Raw genomic sequence first — 19,643 nt, forward strand, 5'->3', positions numbered from 1 at the left:
TTACGCCTGGCACCCCAAATTTCCTACTACGTACTCCCTCCACAACATTTTTACCCACTTTAGCATTAAAATCCCCAACCACAAGTACTCTCACACTTGGTTCAAAACTCCCCATGCATTCACTCAACATTTCCCAAAATCTCTCTCTCTCTCCTCTATACTTCTCTCTTCCCCAGGTGCATATACGCTTACTATAACCCACTTTTCACATCCAACCTTTATTTTACTCCACATAATCCTTGAATTAATACATTTATAGACCCTCTTTTCCTGCCATAGCTTATCCTTCAACATTATTGCTACTTTTGCTTTAGCTCTAACTCTGTTAGAAACCCCTGACCTAATCCCATTTATTCCTCTCCACTGAAACTCACCCACCCCCTTCAGTTTTGTTTCACTTAAAGCCAGGACATCCAGCTTCTTCTCATTCATAACATCCACAATCATCTCTTTCTTATCATTCACACAACATCCATGCACATTCAGACATCCCACTTTGACAATTTTCTTCTTCTTATTCTTTTTAGTAATTATTACAGGAAAAGGGGTTTACTAGCCCATTGTTCCCGGCATTTTAGTTGACTTTTACAACACGCATGGCTTACGGAGGAAAGATTCTTATTCCACTTCCCCATGGATATAAAAGGAAAAGTAATAAGAACAAGAACTAAGATAAAATCAAAGAAAACTCAGATGAGTGTGTATAAATAAATGTGTACATGTATGTTTAGTGTAACCTAATGTATGTAGAAGTAGCAAGACATACCTGTAATCTTGCATATTTATGAGACAGACAAAAGACACTAGCAATCCTAACATCATGTAAAACAATTACTACAGGCTTTTGTTTTACACTCATTTGGCAGGACGGTAGTACCTTCCTGGGTGGTTGCTGTCTACCAACCTACACATATATCTGGGGTTTATTCTATTTTCTTAATAGTTCTTGTTCTTTATTTCATCTTATCTCCATGGGAAAGTAGAAAAAAAAATTCCTCCATAAGCCATGCGTGTCGTAAGAGGTGACTAAAATGCAGGGAGCAAGGAGCTAGTAACCCTTTCTCCTGTATAAATTACTAAATTTAAAAAGAAAAACTTGCATTGTTTTTTTGTCACCCTGCCTTGGTGGGATATCGCCAGTGTTAAAAAAAAAAAATATTATGTACTAGCATTATTAAATGTTTGGTAACTGTTGAACTTCATTAATACTAAATATATTTTTGTGTAACTGGCAGACAAACCTGATATCGTTGTTGGAACTCCTATGAGAGTTTTGGCTCACATCTCTGCTGGTAATTTGAAAGTCAAGGAATCCCTCAAGTTCTTGGTAGTTGACGAAGCTGATCTTCTGTTTACCTACAATCACTCGAGTGATATTCAGGAAGTGCTTAAGTAAGAATTGTACAACCTTATTTTTTTCTTGCAGTATATGTTTTTTGACTTCCCAGAAAATTCTAACTAAATATTTCGAGACATGTTGTGTTCTAACTGATCTCTGTTAACATTTTGTGATCACTGAAAGAGGTGTTGAGTCTAGTAAGTAGAATCAGTGGGGAAGAAAATGCAACAGACAAACACTCCTGCAGACTCAGGGTAGATGTTAGTGGATTTGTGTGGAGTTTTAGAGATAGAGAGGTAGATAATGTCTAGTGATTATGTAAGAGGTAATAAAGGCAATCTGTTACCAGAGATAGTCATTGGAATGAAAAACAGTAAGCAAGGGAAAATATGGTGGGGAGGAGAGAAAATTTTTGGCATTGGTGGATGAGACTACTGTATTTTCTTTTACTACCCCATTTATTTCTTATTAGAATAATTTAGTAATGCGTTAAATTGGTCTCCTCAGAGGTTGGCTTTAAGCCTAGGAATCAATAAACATTTTTTTCTGGATCACATCAGGTTGTAGAGGGCATAGTAAGTAAATTTGGGGTGCCAGGGGTAAATGATAATGGGGGTTTTAATTGAACTTTGTATATAAAGAGGTTTGGTAGTGGTGAAAGTGTTTCTTCTTTTTTGGGTCTCCCTACCTAAGTGTGAAACTGCCTGCATTTTAAAAAAACTAAATTAAGATGCTGGAAAAGAAAACTAATCTTTCTTGAGTCATCGCTTTTCCTGAGGATTCCATTGCCCAACACATTTAGGAAGCAAAGGATTGAAGGTAGTACCCAGGAAAGGAAGGAATTAGAAACTTACCAGCACGAGAAGCTCTCATTTAGGAAATGACCTTTCCATTTTTGGTTACTACAAGGTTATTCTGGTTGGATTGTGGTTTTTTTGGGAGGAGACTAAATAACAATCATTTTGGTATCACTGAAAACTCTATATTTTACATTACTTCTCATGATGTTTGAGGCTGTTTGAAGAAAAAATGTTGATCTCTTCCTTTCAGACACCTACCAGTAATTTATCAATCATTTCTGACAAGTGCTACTATGTGGGATGATGTGAAGGATTTTCAGAAGCTGGTCATGAATAAGCCTGTTGTCTTGAGGCTTGAGGAGCCACCATTGCCATCTACTTCTCAGCTTGCTCAATATATCATTAAGGTAAGAATTTAATTTTTTTAACTGCTTTATATTTTTTCCTGAACATTTTAAATTCCCTTCCTTTTAGAATATAAGCACCAGTCACTTAAAATCTGGTCCTGCTGTTTGATTCAACCATGTCTTTTTTTGAGCCCTTCTATAACGAATATGTATGTTAATGCTCTAAGTCTGTAACTGATGTATTTTCTTTACAGCTGGAAAAGATTGACAAGATTGTCCTTATCACTGTACTTTTTCACTTGAACATGATCCGTGGGAAGACAATCATCTTTGTTAACACTGTTGACAAAGGCTATAAGTAAGTACAGTATTGTTACAAATGTAACTTTGAGTGAAACGGACAGAATTTAGCTATTGTATTTGAATTATACTATAACCAGCATCTGTATATTTGAACAGCTACATATTTGTCTATTGTGTGTATTATACTGTACTTCCAACTGTCCATATGTTTGTATAAGCATATAAGTCAATTAATAAAATATTATGGTGGTTTTGTATAAATAAATATTTAAAATAGTGCTCTATATAAATTAATTAGTAAAATAATAATATATAAAAACATAATAAAATTGTTATAGACATATGTACTTGCAGGCTGAGGATGTTCTTAGGACAGTTTGGAATTAGCTCTTGTTTGCTTAATTCTGAGATGCCTGTGGTATCAAGATGCAACATAATAGACCAGTTCAACAGTAGCAAGTATGATATCATCATTGCTTCTGATGAACAGCACCTAATAGCTCCAGAAAGCAGCAAAACTAAAGAAAAGCCAAGGTAAAAATTATGTTATTGAAGCTTTTAGCATAAATTAACAGAGTGTGGTTAAAGAGATGAGCAACACTTGTAACATTTTATTTTTTTTATTATTTATTATCGCACTGGCCGATTCCCACCAAGGCAGGGTGGCCCGAAAAAGAAAAACTCGCCATCATTCACTCCATCACTGTCTTGCCAGAAGGGTGCTTTACACTACAGTTTTTAAACTGCAACATTAACACCTCTCCTTCAGAGTGCAGGCACTGTACTTCCCATCTCCAGGACTCAAGTCCGGCCTGCCGGTTTCCCTGAATCCCTTCATAAATGTTACTTTGCTCACACTCCAACAGCACGTCAAGTATTAAAAACCATTTGTCTCCATTCACTCCTATCAAACACGCTCACGCATGCCTGCTGGAAGTCCAAGCCCCTCGCACACAAAACCTCCTTTACCCCCTCCCTCCAACCTTTCCTAGGCCGACCCCTACCCCGCCTTCCTTCCACTACAGACTGATACACTCTTGAAGTCATTCTGTTTCGCTCCATTCTCTCTACATGTCCGAACCACCTCAACAACCCTTCCTCAGCCCTTTGGACAACAGTTTTGGTAATCCCGCACCTCCTCCTAACTTCCAAACTACGAATTCTCTGCATTATATTCACACCACACATTGCCCTCAGACATGACATCTCCACTGCCTCCAGCCTTCTCCTCGCTGCAACATTCATCACCCATGCTTCACACCCATGTAAGAGCGTTGGTAAAACTATACTCTCATACATTCCCCTCTTTGCCTCCAAGGACAAAGTTCTTTGTCTCCACAGACTCCTAAGTGCACCACTCACCCTTTTCCCCTCATCAATTCTATGATTCACCTCATCTTTCATAGACCCATCCGCTGACACGTCCACTCCCAAATATCTGAATACATTCACCTCCTCCATACTCTCTCCCTCCAATCTGATATCCAATCTTTCATCACCTAATCTTTTTGTTATCCTCATAACCTTACTCTTTCCTGTATTCACTTAATTTTCTTCTTTTGCATACCCTACCAAATTCATCCACCAATCTCTGCAACTTCTCTTCAGAATCTCCCAAGAGCACAGTGTCATCAGCAAAGAGCAACTGTGACAACTCCCACTTTGTGTGATTCTTTATCTTTTAACTCCACGCCTCTTGCCAAGACCCTCGCATTTACTTCTCTTACAACCCCATCTATAAATATATTAAACAACCACGGTGACATCACACATCCTTGTCTAAGGCCAACTTTTACTGGGAAATAATTTCCCTCTTTCCTACATACTCTAACTTGAGCCTTACTATCCTCGTAGAAACTCTTCACTGCTTTCAGTAACCTACCTCCTACACCATACATCTGCCACATTGCCCCCGTATCCACCCTGTTATACGCCTTTTCCAAGTCCATAAATGCCACAAAGACCTCTTTAGCCTTATCTAAATACTGTTCACTTATGTGTTCCACTTTAAACACCTGGTCCACACACCCCTTACCTTTCCTAAAGCCTCCTTGTTCATCTGCTATCCTATTCTCCGTCTTACTCTTAATTCTTTCCATAATAACTCTACCATACACTTTACCAGGTATACTCCACAAACTTATTCCCCTATAATTTTTGCACTCTCTTTTGTCCCCTTTGCCTTTATACAAAGGAACTATGCATGCTCTCTGCCAATCCCTAGGTACCTTACCTTCTTCCATACATTTATTAAATAATTGCACCAACCACTCCAAAACTATATCCCCACCTGCTTTTAACATTTCTATCTTTATCCCATCAATCCCGGCTGCCTTACCCTCTTTCATTTTACCTACTGCCTCACGAACTTCCCCCACACTCACAACTGGCTCTTCCTCACTCCTACAAGATGTTATTTCCCCTTGCCCTATACACGAAATCACAGCTTCCCTATCTTCATCAACATTTAACAATTCCTCGAAATATTCCCTCCATCTTCCCAATACCTCTAACTCTCCATTTGATAACTCTCCTCTCCTATTTTTAACTGACAAATCCATTTGTTCTCTAGGCTTCCTTAACCCTTTCAGGGTCCGTCCCGTAGATCTACGGCTTTATGTTCAGGGTCCAAACTGTAGATCTACGTCATGAGCTCAGCTCACTCTGATAAATTGTGAGTGGTACATTTGGGCCTAGATATGAGAGAATACATCCATGTGGCATGTGTGCATCACATAAAACAGATCCTGCAGCACACTGTGTATAATGAGAGAAAAAAACTGAAATCATGATTTTTCGATTAAATGGCGACTTTGCGGTGTTTTTTCGTATGTTTTTTACAGTTGTATTTGCGATTTCTTGGTCTCGTTTGATAGAATGGAAGACATGTTACAGAAATAGAGATGATTTTGATTGGTTTTAGCACTGGAAATGGCTTGAAACTGAGCTCAAAGTAGCAGAAATTTTAAATTTTTGCCGATATTCAAGAGTAAACTAACGACCTCTCACGTCTAATACACGCCAGCTGGTGGGTCCAATATGCATTCAAAAATATGGTGATATTTATACAATTATTACAGTATTGCATAACAGTAAATCTTCTATTTTTTGGTGCGAATAAAAATTCATTATGTGAATAAAAAATCAAAATGGAATTTATTTGTAAAGCCTCAAAACATAACTAATGAACAGAGGAAATGTTAGTTTAGTTCCAGGAATACCTACATTGTTTATTCTGGACCCTATTTTGAAATTGGAATATTTTGAACTTTGTGTTAAATTGGCCAAATTAACAATTTCCTATCACTTTAATTTGTAGTTGAAACAATTGACGTGGCGATTTCTTGTGCTCAATCGATAGAATAGAAGTAATACTAGTGAAATAGCTAAGAATTTGGTTGACTGGAATAATGTAATTGGCCTAAAATGGGAGTCAAAGTTGGCAAAATCGCCGATTCGTAAATATCGCTGACACATCAAAATTTGCGAGAGCATAATTTCATCAATTTTCCATCAAATTTCGTACTTTTTTTATTACCTTCACAAAAAGATTCTCTACCATTTCATAAGAAAAAATAACAAATTTTTTTTTTCGAAAATTCTTGGACACTGGGGCACCACTTCAGATTTGGGCCTTGGACCCTGAAGGGGTTAACTTGTTAATCTCACTCCAAAACTTCTTATTTTCAACAAAATTTGTTGATAACATCTCACCCACTCTCTCATTTGCTCTCTTTCTACATTGCTTCACCACTCTCTTAACCTCTCTTTTTCTCCATATACTCTTCCCTCCTTGCATCACTTCTACTTTGTAAAAAACTTCTCATATGCTAACTTTTTCTCCCTTACTACTATTTTTACATCATCATTCCACCAATCGCTCCTCTTCCCTCCCGCACCCACTTTCCTGTAACCACAAACTTCTGCTGAACACTCCAACACTACATTTTTAAACCTACCCCATACCTCTTCGACCCCATTGCCTATGCTCTCATTAGCCCATCTATCCTCCAATAGCTGTTTATATCTTACCCTAACTGCCTCCTCTTTTAGTTTATAAACCTTCACCTCTCTCTTCCCTGATGCTTCTATTCTCCTTGTATCCCATCTACCTTTTACTCTCAGTGTAGCTACAACTAGAAAATGATCTGATCTATCTGTGGCCCCTCTATAAACATGTACATCCTGAAGTCTACTCAACAGTCTTTTATCTACCAATACATAATCCAACAAACTACTGTCATTTCGCCCTACATCATATCTTGTATACTTATTTATCCTCTTTTTCTTAAAATATGTATTACCTATAACTAAACCCCTTTCTATACAAAGTTCAATCAAAGGGCTCCCATTTTCATTTACACCTGGCACCCCAAACTTACCTACCACACCCTCTCTAAAAGTTTCTCCTACTTTAGCATTCAGGTCCCCTACCACAATTACTCTCTCACGTGGTTCAAAGGCTCCTATACATTCACTTAACATCTCCCAAAATCTCTCTCTCTCCTCTAAATTCCTCTCTTCTCCAGGTGCATACACGCTTATTATGACCCACTTTTCGCATCCAACCTTTACTTTAATCCACATAATTCTTGAATTTACACATTCATATTCTCTTTTCTTCTTCCATAACTGATCCTTCAACATTACTGCTACCCCTTCCTTTGCTCTAACTCTCTCAGATACTCCAGATTTAATCCCATTTCTTTCCTCCCACCGAAACTCCCCTACCCCCTTCAGCTTTGTTTCGCTTAGGGCCAGGACATCCAACTTCTTTTCATTCATAACATCAGCAATCTGTTTCTTGTCATCTGCACTACATCCACGCACATTCAAGCATCCCAGTTTTATAAAGTTTTTCTTCTCTTTTTTAGTAAATGTCTACAGGAGAAGGGGTTACTAGCCCATTGTTCCCGGCATTTTAGTCGCCTCATACGACACGCATGGCTTATGGAGGAAAGATTCTTTTCCACTTCCCCATGGACAATAGAAGAAATAAAGAAGAACAAGAGCTATTTAGAAAAAGGAGAAAAACCTAGATGTATGTATATATATATGCGTGTGCGTGTCTGTGAAGTGCGACCAAAGTGTAAGTAGGAGTAGCAAGATACGTATCCCTGTTATCTAGCGTGTTTATTAGACAGAAAAAGAAACCAGCAATCTTACCATCATGCAAAACAGTTACAGGTTTCTGTTTCACAGTCATCTGGCAGGATGGTAGTACTTCCCTGGGTGGTTGCTGTCTACCAACCTACTACCTATATTATGGATTCATTTCTGTTCTAGGATCTTGTTCATAAGATCCTAGGAGGAAAACATATCTCTGATAAAATGCCCTAAGTGTTTGCCCACATGTCTTTAACCATCTGTCAGTATCAGTATCATATTTCAGGTTTTCAACATGAATTAATATGATGCTTTGATGTGAGTGTACATCCAACAAAGCTACTGGATGAGTATAGAAATTATCAAGAGTGAAGAGAACCTTGAATGCAAGGTGCTTTCTGTGCAGGTAAAATAATTTCAGGAACTAGTCAAAAAATAATTCCTCTGTCATCCATGCTGACTGGTTTGACCTCCAAAGAACTGGTAAAATGGTTTTAGCTACATCTTTCAGTGCACAGGAAGTCTTGGAGCAGTAAGTAACAATGGGCTTACACTTAAAATCACCTGCTGCATTACCGTAAAGGAGCAAGCGCCGAAGCAGTTCTTTACTGCCTTGAATCCTGGTGCCCTTTTCTCTTTCTGACTTTTGTAAGTTCTTGAAAGCATCCTCTTCTGGTAGTCTTGTCATGTCAGCATTAAACACTTCCTGTGTCTCATAGCCACCATCAGAAATAGTTTGAACTTTTGGAATTACCCTGTACTAAACAAGCACTCTTGTTTAGGCCTTCCTTATCACACACTGTTTTATAGCACTGTAAGGCTTTTTTCTTTATTAAGATGAACTTAAGTTGTTCACCTTTCTTGGTATTTTACTCGGTCCATTCACTCGAAACTTTTCCATCTTACTTAGCTGTTCTGACCTCTTTGTCATGCTTTTCAGGTCACAACCTGGGTTACTCATTGCTCAAGCTCGTAGCTTTGCTTCATTCTTCTTGTTCATACAAACTGATGGCTCATTCAGGCCATAAGCTCATTCTATATCAGTGGTATTCAGTACCGACAAGATGATGAATTAGACACATCTGGTATCTTTACTTGTACATGTTTAACCATCCAGTTGGATTATCAGTACAATACATGGACATAATATGAAGAAATATATACAGCAAAGAGTGGAAGTTGAGGTAAACAGTCCCTTAGCCTAGGAGCAGGTGGTGAGCACCGTAGTCTTAAAGAATCTGAAGCACAGGCAGGAAGATTGGTGCTTATATTTTGTTGTCAGATGAGGTGCAGCAGATGAAGGCATTGTCACTGGTAGGCAGGATTTTTCCAGTGGAAGCAGGTTATGCCCATGAGTTGGGCCAGGAATTGACAAGTAGGTTGTGGTATCCTCTGTATAAAGATCCCATGACGTTGCTGTACACAGGAAAGTGTAAAACTTGCTGTATTGAAGGAGTAATTCAGTTCAGGGTCTAAAAATACTTCTGAGGAATAATAGACACCATTTATTTTTCTACCAACCTACTACCTACAGGTAGTAGGTTGGTAGACAGCAACCACCCAGGGAAGTACTACCGTCCTGCCAGATGACTGTGAAACAAAAACCTGTAACTGTTTTGCATGATGGTAGGATTGCTGGTTTCTTTTTCTGTCTCATAAACACGCTAGATAACAGGGATTTCTTGCTACTCCTACTTACACTTTGGTCACACTTCACAGACACGCACATGCATATATATATATACATACATCTAGGTTTTTCTCCTTTTTCTAAATAGCTCTTGTTCTTTTTTATTTCTTCTATTGTCCATGGGGAAGTGGAAAAGAATCTTTCCTCCGTAAGCCATGCGTGTCGTATGAGGCGACTAAAATGCCGGGAGCAATGGGCTAGTAACCCCTTCTCCTGTATACATTTACTAAAAAAGAGAAGAAGAAAAACTTTATAAAACTGGGATGCTTAAATGTGCGTGGATGTAGTGAGGATGACAAGAAACAGATGATTGCTGATGTTATGAATGAAAAGAAGTTGGATGTCCTGGCCCTAAGCGAAACAAAGCTGAAGGGGGTAGGGGAGTTTCAGTGGGGGGAAATAAATGGGATTAAATCTGGAGTATCTGAGAGAGTTAGAGCAAAGGAAGGGGTAGCAGTAATGTTAAATGATCAGTTATGGAAGGAGAAAAGAGAATATGAATGTGTAAATTCAAGAATTATGTGGATTAAAGTAAAGGTTGGATGCGAGAAGTGGGTCATAATAAGCGTGTATGCACCTGGAGAAGAGAGGAATTTAGAGGAAAGAGAGAGATTTTGGGAGATGTTAAGTGAATGTACCAGAGTAATTGTGGTAGGGGACCTGAATGCTAAAGTAGGAGAAACTTTTAGAGAGGGTGTGGTAGGTAAGTTTGGGGTGCCAGGTGTAAATGATAATGGGAGCCCTTTGATTGAACTTTGTATAGAAAGGGGTTTAGTTATAGGTAATACATATTTTAAGAAAAAGAGGATAAATAAGTATACAAGATATGATGTAGGGCAAAATGACAGTAGTTTGTTGGATTATGTATTGGTAGATAAAAGACTGTTGAGTAGACTTCAGGATGTACATGTTTATAGAGGGGCCACAGATATATCAGATCACTTTCTAGTTGTAGCTACACTGAGAGTAAAAGGTAGATGGGATACAAGGAGAATAGAAGCATCAGGGAAGAGAGAGGTGAAGGTTTATAAACTAAAAGAGGAGGCAGTTAGGGTAAGATATAAACAGCTATTGGAGGATAGATGGGCTAATGAGAGCATAGGCAATGGGGTCGAAGAGGTATGGGGTAGGATTAAAAATGTAGTGTTAGAGTGTTCAGCAGAAGTTTGTGGTTACAGGAAAGTGGGTGCAGGAGGGAAGAGGAGCGATTGGTGGAATGATGATGTAAAGAGAGTAGTAAGGGAGAAAAAGTTAGCATATGAGAAGTTTTTACAAAGTAGAAGTGATGCAAGGAGGGAAGAGTATATGGAGAAAAAGAGAGAGGTTAAGAGAGTGGTGAAGCAATGTAAAAAGAGAGCAAATGAGAGAGTGGGTGAGATGTTATCAACAAATTTTGTTGAAAATAAGAAAAAGTTTTGGAGTGAGATTAACAAGTTAAGAAAGCCTAGAGAACAAATGGATTTGTCAGTTAAAAATAGGAGAGGAGAGTTATTAAATGGAGAGTTAGAGGTATTGGGAAGATGGAGGGAATATTTTGAGGAATTGTTAAATGTTGATGAAGATAGGGAAGCTGTGATTTCGTGTATAGGGCAAGGAGGAATAACATCTTGTAGGAGTGAGGAAGAGCCAGTTGTGAGTGTGGGGGAAGTTCGTGAGGCAGTAGGTAAAATGAAAGGGGGTAAGGCAGCCGGGATTGATGGGATAAAGATAGAAATGTTAAAAGCAGGTGGGGATATAGTTATGGAGTGGTTGGTGCAATTATTTAATAAATGTATGGAAGAGGGTAAGGTACCTAGGGATTGGCAGAGAGCATGCATAGTTCCTTTGTATAAAGGCAAAGGGGATAAAAGAGAGTGCAAAAATTATAGGGGGATAAGTCTGTTGAGTGTACCTGGTAAAGTGTATGGTAGAGTTATAATTGAAAGAATTAAGAGTAAGACGGAGAATAGGATAGCAGATGAACAAGGAGGCTTTAGGAAAGGTAGGGGGTGTGTGGACCAGGTGTTTACAGTGAAACATATAAGTGAACACTATTTAGATAAGACTAAAGAGGTCTTTGTGGCATTTATGGATTTGGAAAAGGCGTATGACAGGGTGGATAGGGGGGCAATGTGGCAGATGTTGCAAGTGTATGGTGTAGGAGGTAGGTTACTGAAAGCAGTGAAGAGTTTTTACGAGGATAGTGACGCTCAAGTTAGAGTATGTAGGAAAGAGGGAAATTTTTTCCCAGTAAAAGTAGGCCTTAGACAAGGATGTGTGATGTCACCGTGGTTGTTTAATATATTTATAGATGGGGTTGTAAGAGAAGTAAATGCGAGGGTCTTGGCAAGAGGCGTGGAGTTAAAAGATAAAGAATCACACACAAAGTGGGAGTTGTCACAGCTGCTCTTTGCTGATGACACTGTGCTCTTGGGAGATTCTGAAGAGAAGTTGCAGAGATTGGTGGATGAATTTGGTAGGGTGTGCAAAAGAAGAAAATTAAAGGTGAATACAGGAAAGAGTAAGGTTATGAGGATAACAAAAAGATTAGGTGATGAAAGATTGAATATCAGATTGGAGGGAGAGAGTATGGAGGAGGTGAACGTATTCAGATATTTGGGAGTGGACGTGTCAGCGGATGGGTCTATGAAAGATGAGGTGAATCATAGAATTGATGAGGGAAAAAGAGTGAGTGGTGCACTTAGGAGTCTGTGGAGACAAAGAACTTTGTCCTTGGAGGCAAAGAGGGGAATGTATGAGAGTATAGTTTTACCAACGCTCTTATATGGGTGTGAAGCGTGGGTGATGAATGTTGCAGCGAGGAAAAGGCTGGAGGCAGTGGAGATGTCATGTCTGAGGGCAATGTGTGGTGTGAATATAATGCAGAGAATTCGTAGTTTGGAAGTTAGGAGGAGGTGCGGGATTACCAAAACTGTTGTCCAGAGGGCTGAGGAAGGGTTGTTGAGGTGGTTCGGACATGTAGAGAGAATGGAGCGAAACAGAATGACTTCAAGAGTGTATCAGTCTGTAGTGGAAGGAAGGCGGGGTAGGGGTCGGCCTAGGAAAGGTTGGAGGGAGGGGGTAAAGGAGGTTTTGTGTGCGAGGGGCTTGGACTTCCAGCAGGCATGCATGAGCGTGTTTGATAGGAGTGAATGGAGACAAATGGTTTTTAATACTTGACGTGCTGTTGGAGTGTGAGCAAAGTAACATTTATGAAGGGATTCAGGGAAACCGGCAGGCCGGACTTGAGTCCTGGAGATGGGAAGTACAGTGCCTGCACTCTGAAGGAGGGGTGTTAATGTTGCAGTTTAAAAACTGTAGTGTAAAGCACCCTTCTGGCAAGACAGTGATGGAGTGAATGATGGTGAAAGTTTTTCTTTTTTGGGCCACCCTGCCTTGGTGGGAATCGGCCAGTGTGATAATAAAAAAAAATATTTGTTTTTTGTGAGAGGTACAGTGCCTGCACTCTGAAGGAGGGGTGGAAATATATTGCAATTTTTTAACTAGTATTTTCATGCCTCTGGCAAGACAGTGATGGAATGAGTGATGATGAAAGTGTTTCTTCTCTTTTGGGTCACCCTGCCTTGGTGGGAATCTGCCAAAAAGTTAAAAAACAAAAGAAAAAGTTAGCATTGTTATATATTAACTTCAGGAATCATTTATCAAAAAGATTATCACAAAATATTTATTTTTCATATTTATGGGAGGTTCCTCCTGTAAATCTTACTAATAATAATATGTATTGTAATTGACAGCAAAAGGAAGAAAGATAAAGAATCTGGCGTGGCTCGTGGTATAGACTTCCAGTTCGTTTCCAACATCATCAATTTTGACTTTCCTCTTACTGTAAAGGGCTACATTCATCGTGTTGGACGCACTGCTCGAGGAAACAACCAGGGTACAGCTTTATCTCTGGTCTCTGTTAACGAAATGAAAACTTTCACAGAAGTAAGAGAAAAGTTGAAGGAGCTGATGCCCGAGGCTGAATCAGTGTTCAAGGATTTTAAGTTTGATATGAATCAGCTTGATGGTTTCAGGTAAATCTTTTCAGTGCACTCTGGTCAATTTCTTAATTTTTTTAATTTTGTCTTGCATTTCTCCTTTTATTCTTCTGGGAGCTCATTCAGTTTGCATGTATTTCAAAACACTGTGTGATTAAATTTATGTTAAATTTCAGTCTGTACAAAATGTGCTTTCTTAATATTTAAACTACCAATATATTTGATATTCTCAATTCTCCTTCTCAAAACACAAACATAATTTTATATCAAATTCATTGTCAATGAGTATGTTTTTCAGCAACCTAATTCACATATACTTTAACCTTTCCTCATTTGTTATATTATGTATTTATTTTTGTGAGTGAATGAACATAATGCCATGTGGTATGAGGAAGCTAAGCAGAAGTGGAATAAGGAAGTGGCAAGAACAGTTGATGATACAAGAAAAAAGTGAAGTAAAAGTTAGTCTGGTTACATGAAAAGGCTGGTATAGCTAAAATAAAAATATAAAAAAAGAAATGAAGATAGGAAAGGATTTTTTTTTTTCAAGAAGTGTTTTGGGGTAAGAAATATTATAATGAGGTGTATGGAGACTGAAGTGAATAAGAATACTAAGAGTAAGAATGAGAATATTATCTAATAAAGAAATCCAAAATAGATGAAGGGAGTAATTTTAGTATCTGGTGTTTTGTTTTGTATTTTCAATGACCTGGCTGCATCCCACCGTGGCAGGATGACCTTAAAAGAAGAACTAAAGTTTCTCTTTTTAAATTTAGTAATGTATACAGGAGAAGGGGTTACTAGGCCCTTGCTCCTGGCATTTTAGTCACCTCTTATGATACGCATGGCTTATGGAAGAAGAATTCTGTTCCACTTCAGCATGGAGATATCAGATCGTTATAGCTGATAAAAAAAAATACAAATATAAGAAGTGTCATTGCAATTTACAGCATTGACTGATGTGTAGATTTATTTTTTGACTTAATAAAAATTAACCTAAAGTTAAGCTGTAGCTTATTAGGAAAAATAATTCTTGCCAAATATGTTACCAAGTTGTTGTTCTTTCAACAAACCAGCCATATCCCACCAAAGCAGGGTGCCCCAAACGGAAAAACGAAAGTTTCTTTTAAATTTAGTAATATATACAGGAGAAGGGGTTACTAGTCCCTTGCTCCCAGCATTTTAGTCGCCTCTTACGATACACATGGCGTACAGGGGAAGAATTCTGTTCCACTTCCACATGGACGTAGGAAATGAACAAGAACTAGTAAGAAAATAGAAGAAAACTCAGAGGGGTGTGTATGCTTGTACATGCATGTCTAGTGTGACCTAAGTATAAGAAGAGGTAGCAAGACATACCTGAAATCTTGCATGTTTATGAAACGGAAAAATGACACCAGCAATCCTACCATCATGTAAAACAATTACAGGCTTCTTTTTTTACTATCACTTGGCAGGGCAGTAGTACCTTCCTAGGCAGTTGCTGTCTACCAACCTACTACCTAGGAAGTTACTAAGTTATGTTTAAAAATATATTTAGAGAATTAAGAAAATATATCCAGGATTATTATTATTTTCTGTGATAAAATAAGGTTTTGCTTTAGTTTTAACCCAGTGGGTTATCCACCCAGGATAACCCAATAAAGTCTGTGTCATCAGGGACTGTCTTGCATTTCCTTTGGTGGGTCCTTTAATCTTGTCCCCCAGGATGTGACCAACAATAGTTGGGTAATACCCAGGTATCTACTTACTGCTAGGTGAATAGAAGCAGCAGATGTAAGGAAACATGCCCAGTGCTTCACCTGTGCCAGGGATCAATCCCGGACCCTCTGTGTGAGAGCTGAAGATGCTAGCAATCAAGTTAAGTTGTTTAGATATAACCAACTGTGAGCAGCTCTCAGTTATTTTGCACGACTTATTTTTCTACCACCAGTCATCCAAAGTACCCAGAACTCACCACATGGGGGTGACTGCTCTTCAAGTTCCTATATTTAGAATTAAAATAACATTACAGTAATTTAACATTTGATTAGGTCTGGATTCTTGTGTGTTTATTATGAACTATTTTTTAATCATCACGTTGATTGGGATAAAAAATGTTAATACTGTATTTCGTGGGTTATAAGACACATTTTTTTTTTCCATAAAATGTCTGCAAAAACCACCCTGCATCCTATAAACTGAAGGTCATTGATGGGAGCTATAAGTTTGGGGTGCGGGGTGGGCTGTAGTTCTCCCAGTTGTCTGGCGCAGAGCCATTGAAACTAAAACAAGTCTTGTAAGCTGCAAAATATGGTGTATTTTCAAGAAATACATCCTTTTTAATTATGTATAGTTATGTTGAAGAGACTAGGTAGTAGGTTGGTAGACAGCAACCGCCCAGGGAGGTGCTACCGTTCTGCCAAGTGAGTGTAAAACGAAAGCCTGTAATTGTTTTACATGATGGTAGGATTGCTGGTGTTCATTTTTCTGTCTCATAAACATGCAAGGTTTCAGGTACGTCTTGCTACATCTACTTACACTTAGGTCACACTACACATACATGTACAAGCATATATATATACACACCCCTCTGGGTTTTCTTCTATGTTCTTACTAGTTCTTGTTCTTGTTTATTTCCTCTCACCTCCATGGGGAAGTGGAACAGAATTCTTCCTCCGTAAGCCATGCGTGTTGTAAGAGGCGACTAAAATGCCGGGTGCAAGGGGCTAGTAACCCCTTCTCCTATATATATTACTAAATGTAAAAGGAGAAACTTTCGTTTTTCCTTTTGGGCCACCCTGCCTTGGTGGGATACAGCTGGTGTGTTGAAAGAAAGAAAGATGATGTTGAAGAAATTATATCTGAATCTGAGGTAAAACTGAACATACTCTCCTGTTGTATGTTACTGTTGAATATTCAGTGTTATCCATGCACTTCTGGCAAGACAGCTGTTGAATGAGTGCCAGTGATTGTTTCCTTTCTTGAGGTCACTCTGCTTTGCTGGGAAAGGGATGTTGTAAAAAAAAAAAAAAGTTTTAAGATTGTATTTCTATAGTCAATATCTTTGCATTTTTGTAGTGTACTGCTTCCTATTTTGTAATTTTTAAGTTCCTATTTGCCATTTTAAATTTAACTTTTTTCTCTACTCTTTTCTAGATATCGGGCTCTGGATGCTTGGAAACGTTGCACTTCAATCGCTGTTAGAGAAACAAGGCAGAAAGAGCTTAGACAGGAGTTGCTTAATTCTAATAAACTAAAAAGTTTTTTTAAGAACAACCCAAGAGATTTTCAGATTCTTCGACATGACAAATCTAAGCATGGATTAACTCCTATGGTAAAGTAAACAAAATTTTGTCTCAGATTTTGTGTATAAATTGTATGAAACTGAATGATTTAGTAGTGGATGTTGATAGGTGAGGAGGGGAGGTGGAATGGGAAGGATGAGGAGTCAAAGTAGTGTATAGTAGAAGGAGGGAGATGGAAGTGGAGAGGAGAGAGTGAGAGAGATAGAGAGAAACAAGAATGAGAGCAAGTGAAAAATTGAAAAGATGTGTTGAATATTATCTGGTACTGTCATTCTCTGTCTCACATTCCCTAGGATAGTTATTGTACCTGTTTATTAAATATTTGTTGCTACATGATAGAGCTACTTTGGGGGTGCAATGTCTACTTTTAATTACTTTAATTCATAATATTTTTTAAACATGAGAAATTGTTGCATGGCACTTTCTCCTGGAACTCTTTCCTTTAGACATCCACTCAAAATACTTTTTGCAGTTTTTTTTTTTTTTTTGTACATCAGTTCTTTTACTACTTGCCTTGCATCAGAATACAGTATTTTTTTTTTTTAACAATATTAATTTTAAAATAATCCTTTGATTTTTAACATACATACATGCAGAGTGCTAGTGCTCCCTAGTCAAAATAGGCAGATGAATAATTTTTACTTTGTATCCTTTAGAATTATGTAATTATTATTATTATTATTATTATTATTATTATTATTATTATTATTATTATTTTTATTATCATCATTATGTTTTACTGCACAGCACTTTTCTTTCTTGTGCATGCTGCAGTAAAGGCAAGCTTACGCACTTAGCCATGTACTTATACAAGTATAAGTACATGTATTAAAAAATATTATTACTTCCCATCTAGGGTCACTTGAAGCACGTACCGGAATACAACATTCCTGTGAAGTTACGGAGAGTATCAAGGATAACTAAGAAGAAATTTAACAAGAAAGTCTCAAAACTAGAAATTGAAAAGACCAAATTAAAAAGAATAACAAAAACACAGAAGAAATATATGGTAAAGTTTAATATTTTTTTATGCTAGGAAGTAAAATTGCATTTGTGAAATTAAGACTATTTAATTACAGGAACCTAAGAACTGCTGATGAGTCATTATTTATATGCATCATATGTTATAATAGCCCATTGACTGCTTCTTACCAAAATAGGGTGATTTAATGAGGAAAATAGACCCAGCATCACCATATATTAATCTCTTGCATGACAGCACTGCCTCCAGTCTCCACTCTTAGATACATTCATTTCTTCTATACTTCTTTTCAGTCTGACATCTCTCTAATTGCCTAGTCCTCTCCTCTTTAACTTATTCTTTTGTCTATCATTTTTAACCACGTCCTACATACTTCCCACTAACCTTTGTAACCTTTGAGTCTCGCAAAATATACACATATATATCTCTGTTTTTCCAGAAAAGAAAAGCTGACCCTTTGCAGAGTATGGAGTTTTCTGGATTCAAGAAGCAGAAAACTTGATTTTTTGTTGTTGTAAATAAAGCATTTATTCTTTAAGCATGGAACATTTATATAAAACTGTGAATACAACAATTCTTGTAATGCGTTATTACAGAAGCTAATATTAGAGATAATTGTACATAGGGAACACTAATAATTTCAACAACTTGACTGGTCAAGACTGCCGAGATCAGAGAATGGAGGATCGAACCTCCATCATGAATGATCCTACAGATTTAGTGCTTCATGTAATGTAACTTATGTGGATATCTTGATCAGTTTCCCCTGTACTTTGTATAAGTAGGAGTAGTCAGTCTACTATGTTGCTATTGAAAATATCCCTATACATTTAAATAGGAAATGTATATAGAGTTATAATAAAATTAAGCTTATGGCTGGATATTACTACCATGCTCCTCTTTGAATATTCTCCTGCAAATTATATAGTTTTACAATTTTTAAGGAAATCTAAAGTTTTCTGGTATATACAGTATTTTAAATTTTTTTTTATCGGTCATTCATCAGGTGGTTTTTGTCAGCCCTGCAATGCCATATATACACTAAAGAGGAATTCTTGTTTCTTGTCCAGACCAGAGCTTTGGTGAGATGGGTAAGGAAGAAGGATGGGTAAGGATAGAAATTTTGGAAAAGGGTGGGAGGGGGGAGAGAGGTAGGATATAAAAGGTAAGTGGCCCAACCACTTTGGTGTAATTTAAAAAGTGTACGTGAAATGATAAGATATTCTTTAAGGGGTATAAGACTAACCCATCAGAGTCACATAGATATATATAAGTACATGACTCTGAATTGGTAGTAATTATACAAGTTGCAATTGCTTTTTTTTTTTTTTTGCGATTGTACAACGGATATTTATGTGCCAATGAAGGCAATAATTTTCTGGCCAGTTTATAGAATTACGTGACAATGGCTTCTTACAGGTGGTGTCCAGCCATAGTAAATAGCATAATTTTTACATTAGATTGTTATACAAGATTTCTCCCTAATTGGGGGCGATGATGTTCTCAATATACATAGAAGGGTTCTGGTGTTACCCAATCTTCTTCATCAGGGAGGTTGCTCAATATCATGGGTCGATGGTAATCAACTTTATGTATAAAACGACGGACCCTCTGTGGGAGAGTCATTCTTTGAGTCCTGTGAGGAGGAGTATTGATGATATAATCCGTGGTATTTACCACTTGTATAGGATGTTCTCTATCTGGCATGTATAGTTCTTGCATTGTATAGAGTTGTTTCTTTTTTTAGGGTGTCAAGGCGTACATTTATGGCAGTAATATCTTGCTGTATGTGTAAATCTGCCATTTTAA

At 37.7% G+C, this 19,643-nt stretch overlaps 1 protein-coding gene across 1 annotated transcript in view; it reads left to right on the top strand.

Annotated features, from left to right (window-relative positions):
- Positions 1-18,726, top strand: part of Ddx56 (putative ATP-dependent RNA helicase DDX56) — a 30,884-nt gene extending 12,158 nt beyond the window's left edge. Inside the window, exons 5-12 of the mRNA XM_053788140.2 lie at positions 1,236-1,392; positions 2,390-2,546; positions 2,741-2,844; positions 3,144-3,323; positions 13,320-13,601; positions 16,704-16,881; positions 17,709-17,861; positions 18,274-18,726. Of these exons, the coding sequence (XP_053644115.1) occupies positions 1,236-1,392; positions 2,390-2,546; positions 2,741-2,844; positions 3,144-3,323; positions 13,320-13,601; positions 16,704-16,881; positions 17,709-17,861; positions 18,274-18,336 (1,274 nt within the window). The 3' untranslated portion in view covers positions 18,337-18,726. The remainder of the gene's footprint in view (positions 1-1,235; positions 1,393-2,389; positions 2,547-2,740; positions 2,845-3,143; positions 3,324-13,319; positions 13,602-16,703; positions 16,882-17,708; positions 17,862-18,273) is intronic.
- The last annotated feature ends 917 nt before the right edge of the window (positions 18,727-19,643 follow it).

The sequence above is a fragment of the Cherax quadricarinatus genome, chromosome 31, assembly GCF_038502225.1.
Source record: "Cherax quadricarinatus isolate ZL_2023a chromosome 31, ASM3850222v1, whole genome shotgun sequence".
Lineage (NCBI taxonomy): Eukaryota > Metazoa > Arthropoda > Malacostraca > Decapoda > Parastacidae > Cherax > Cherax quadricarinatus.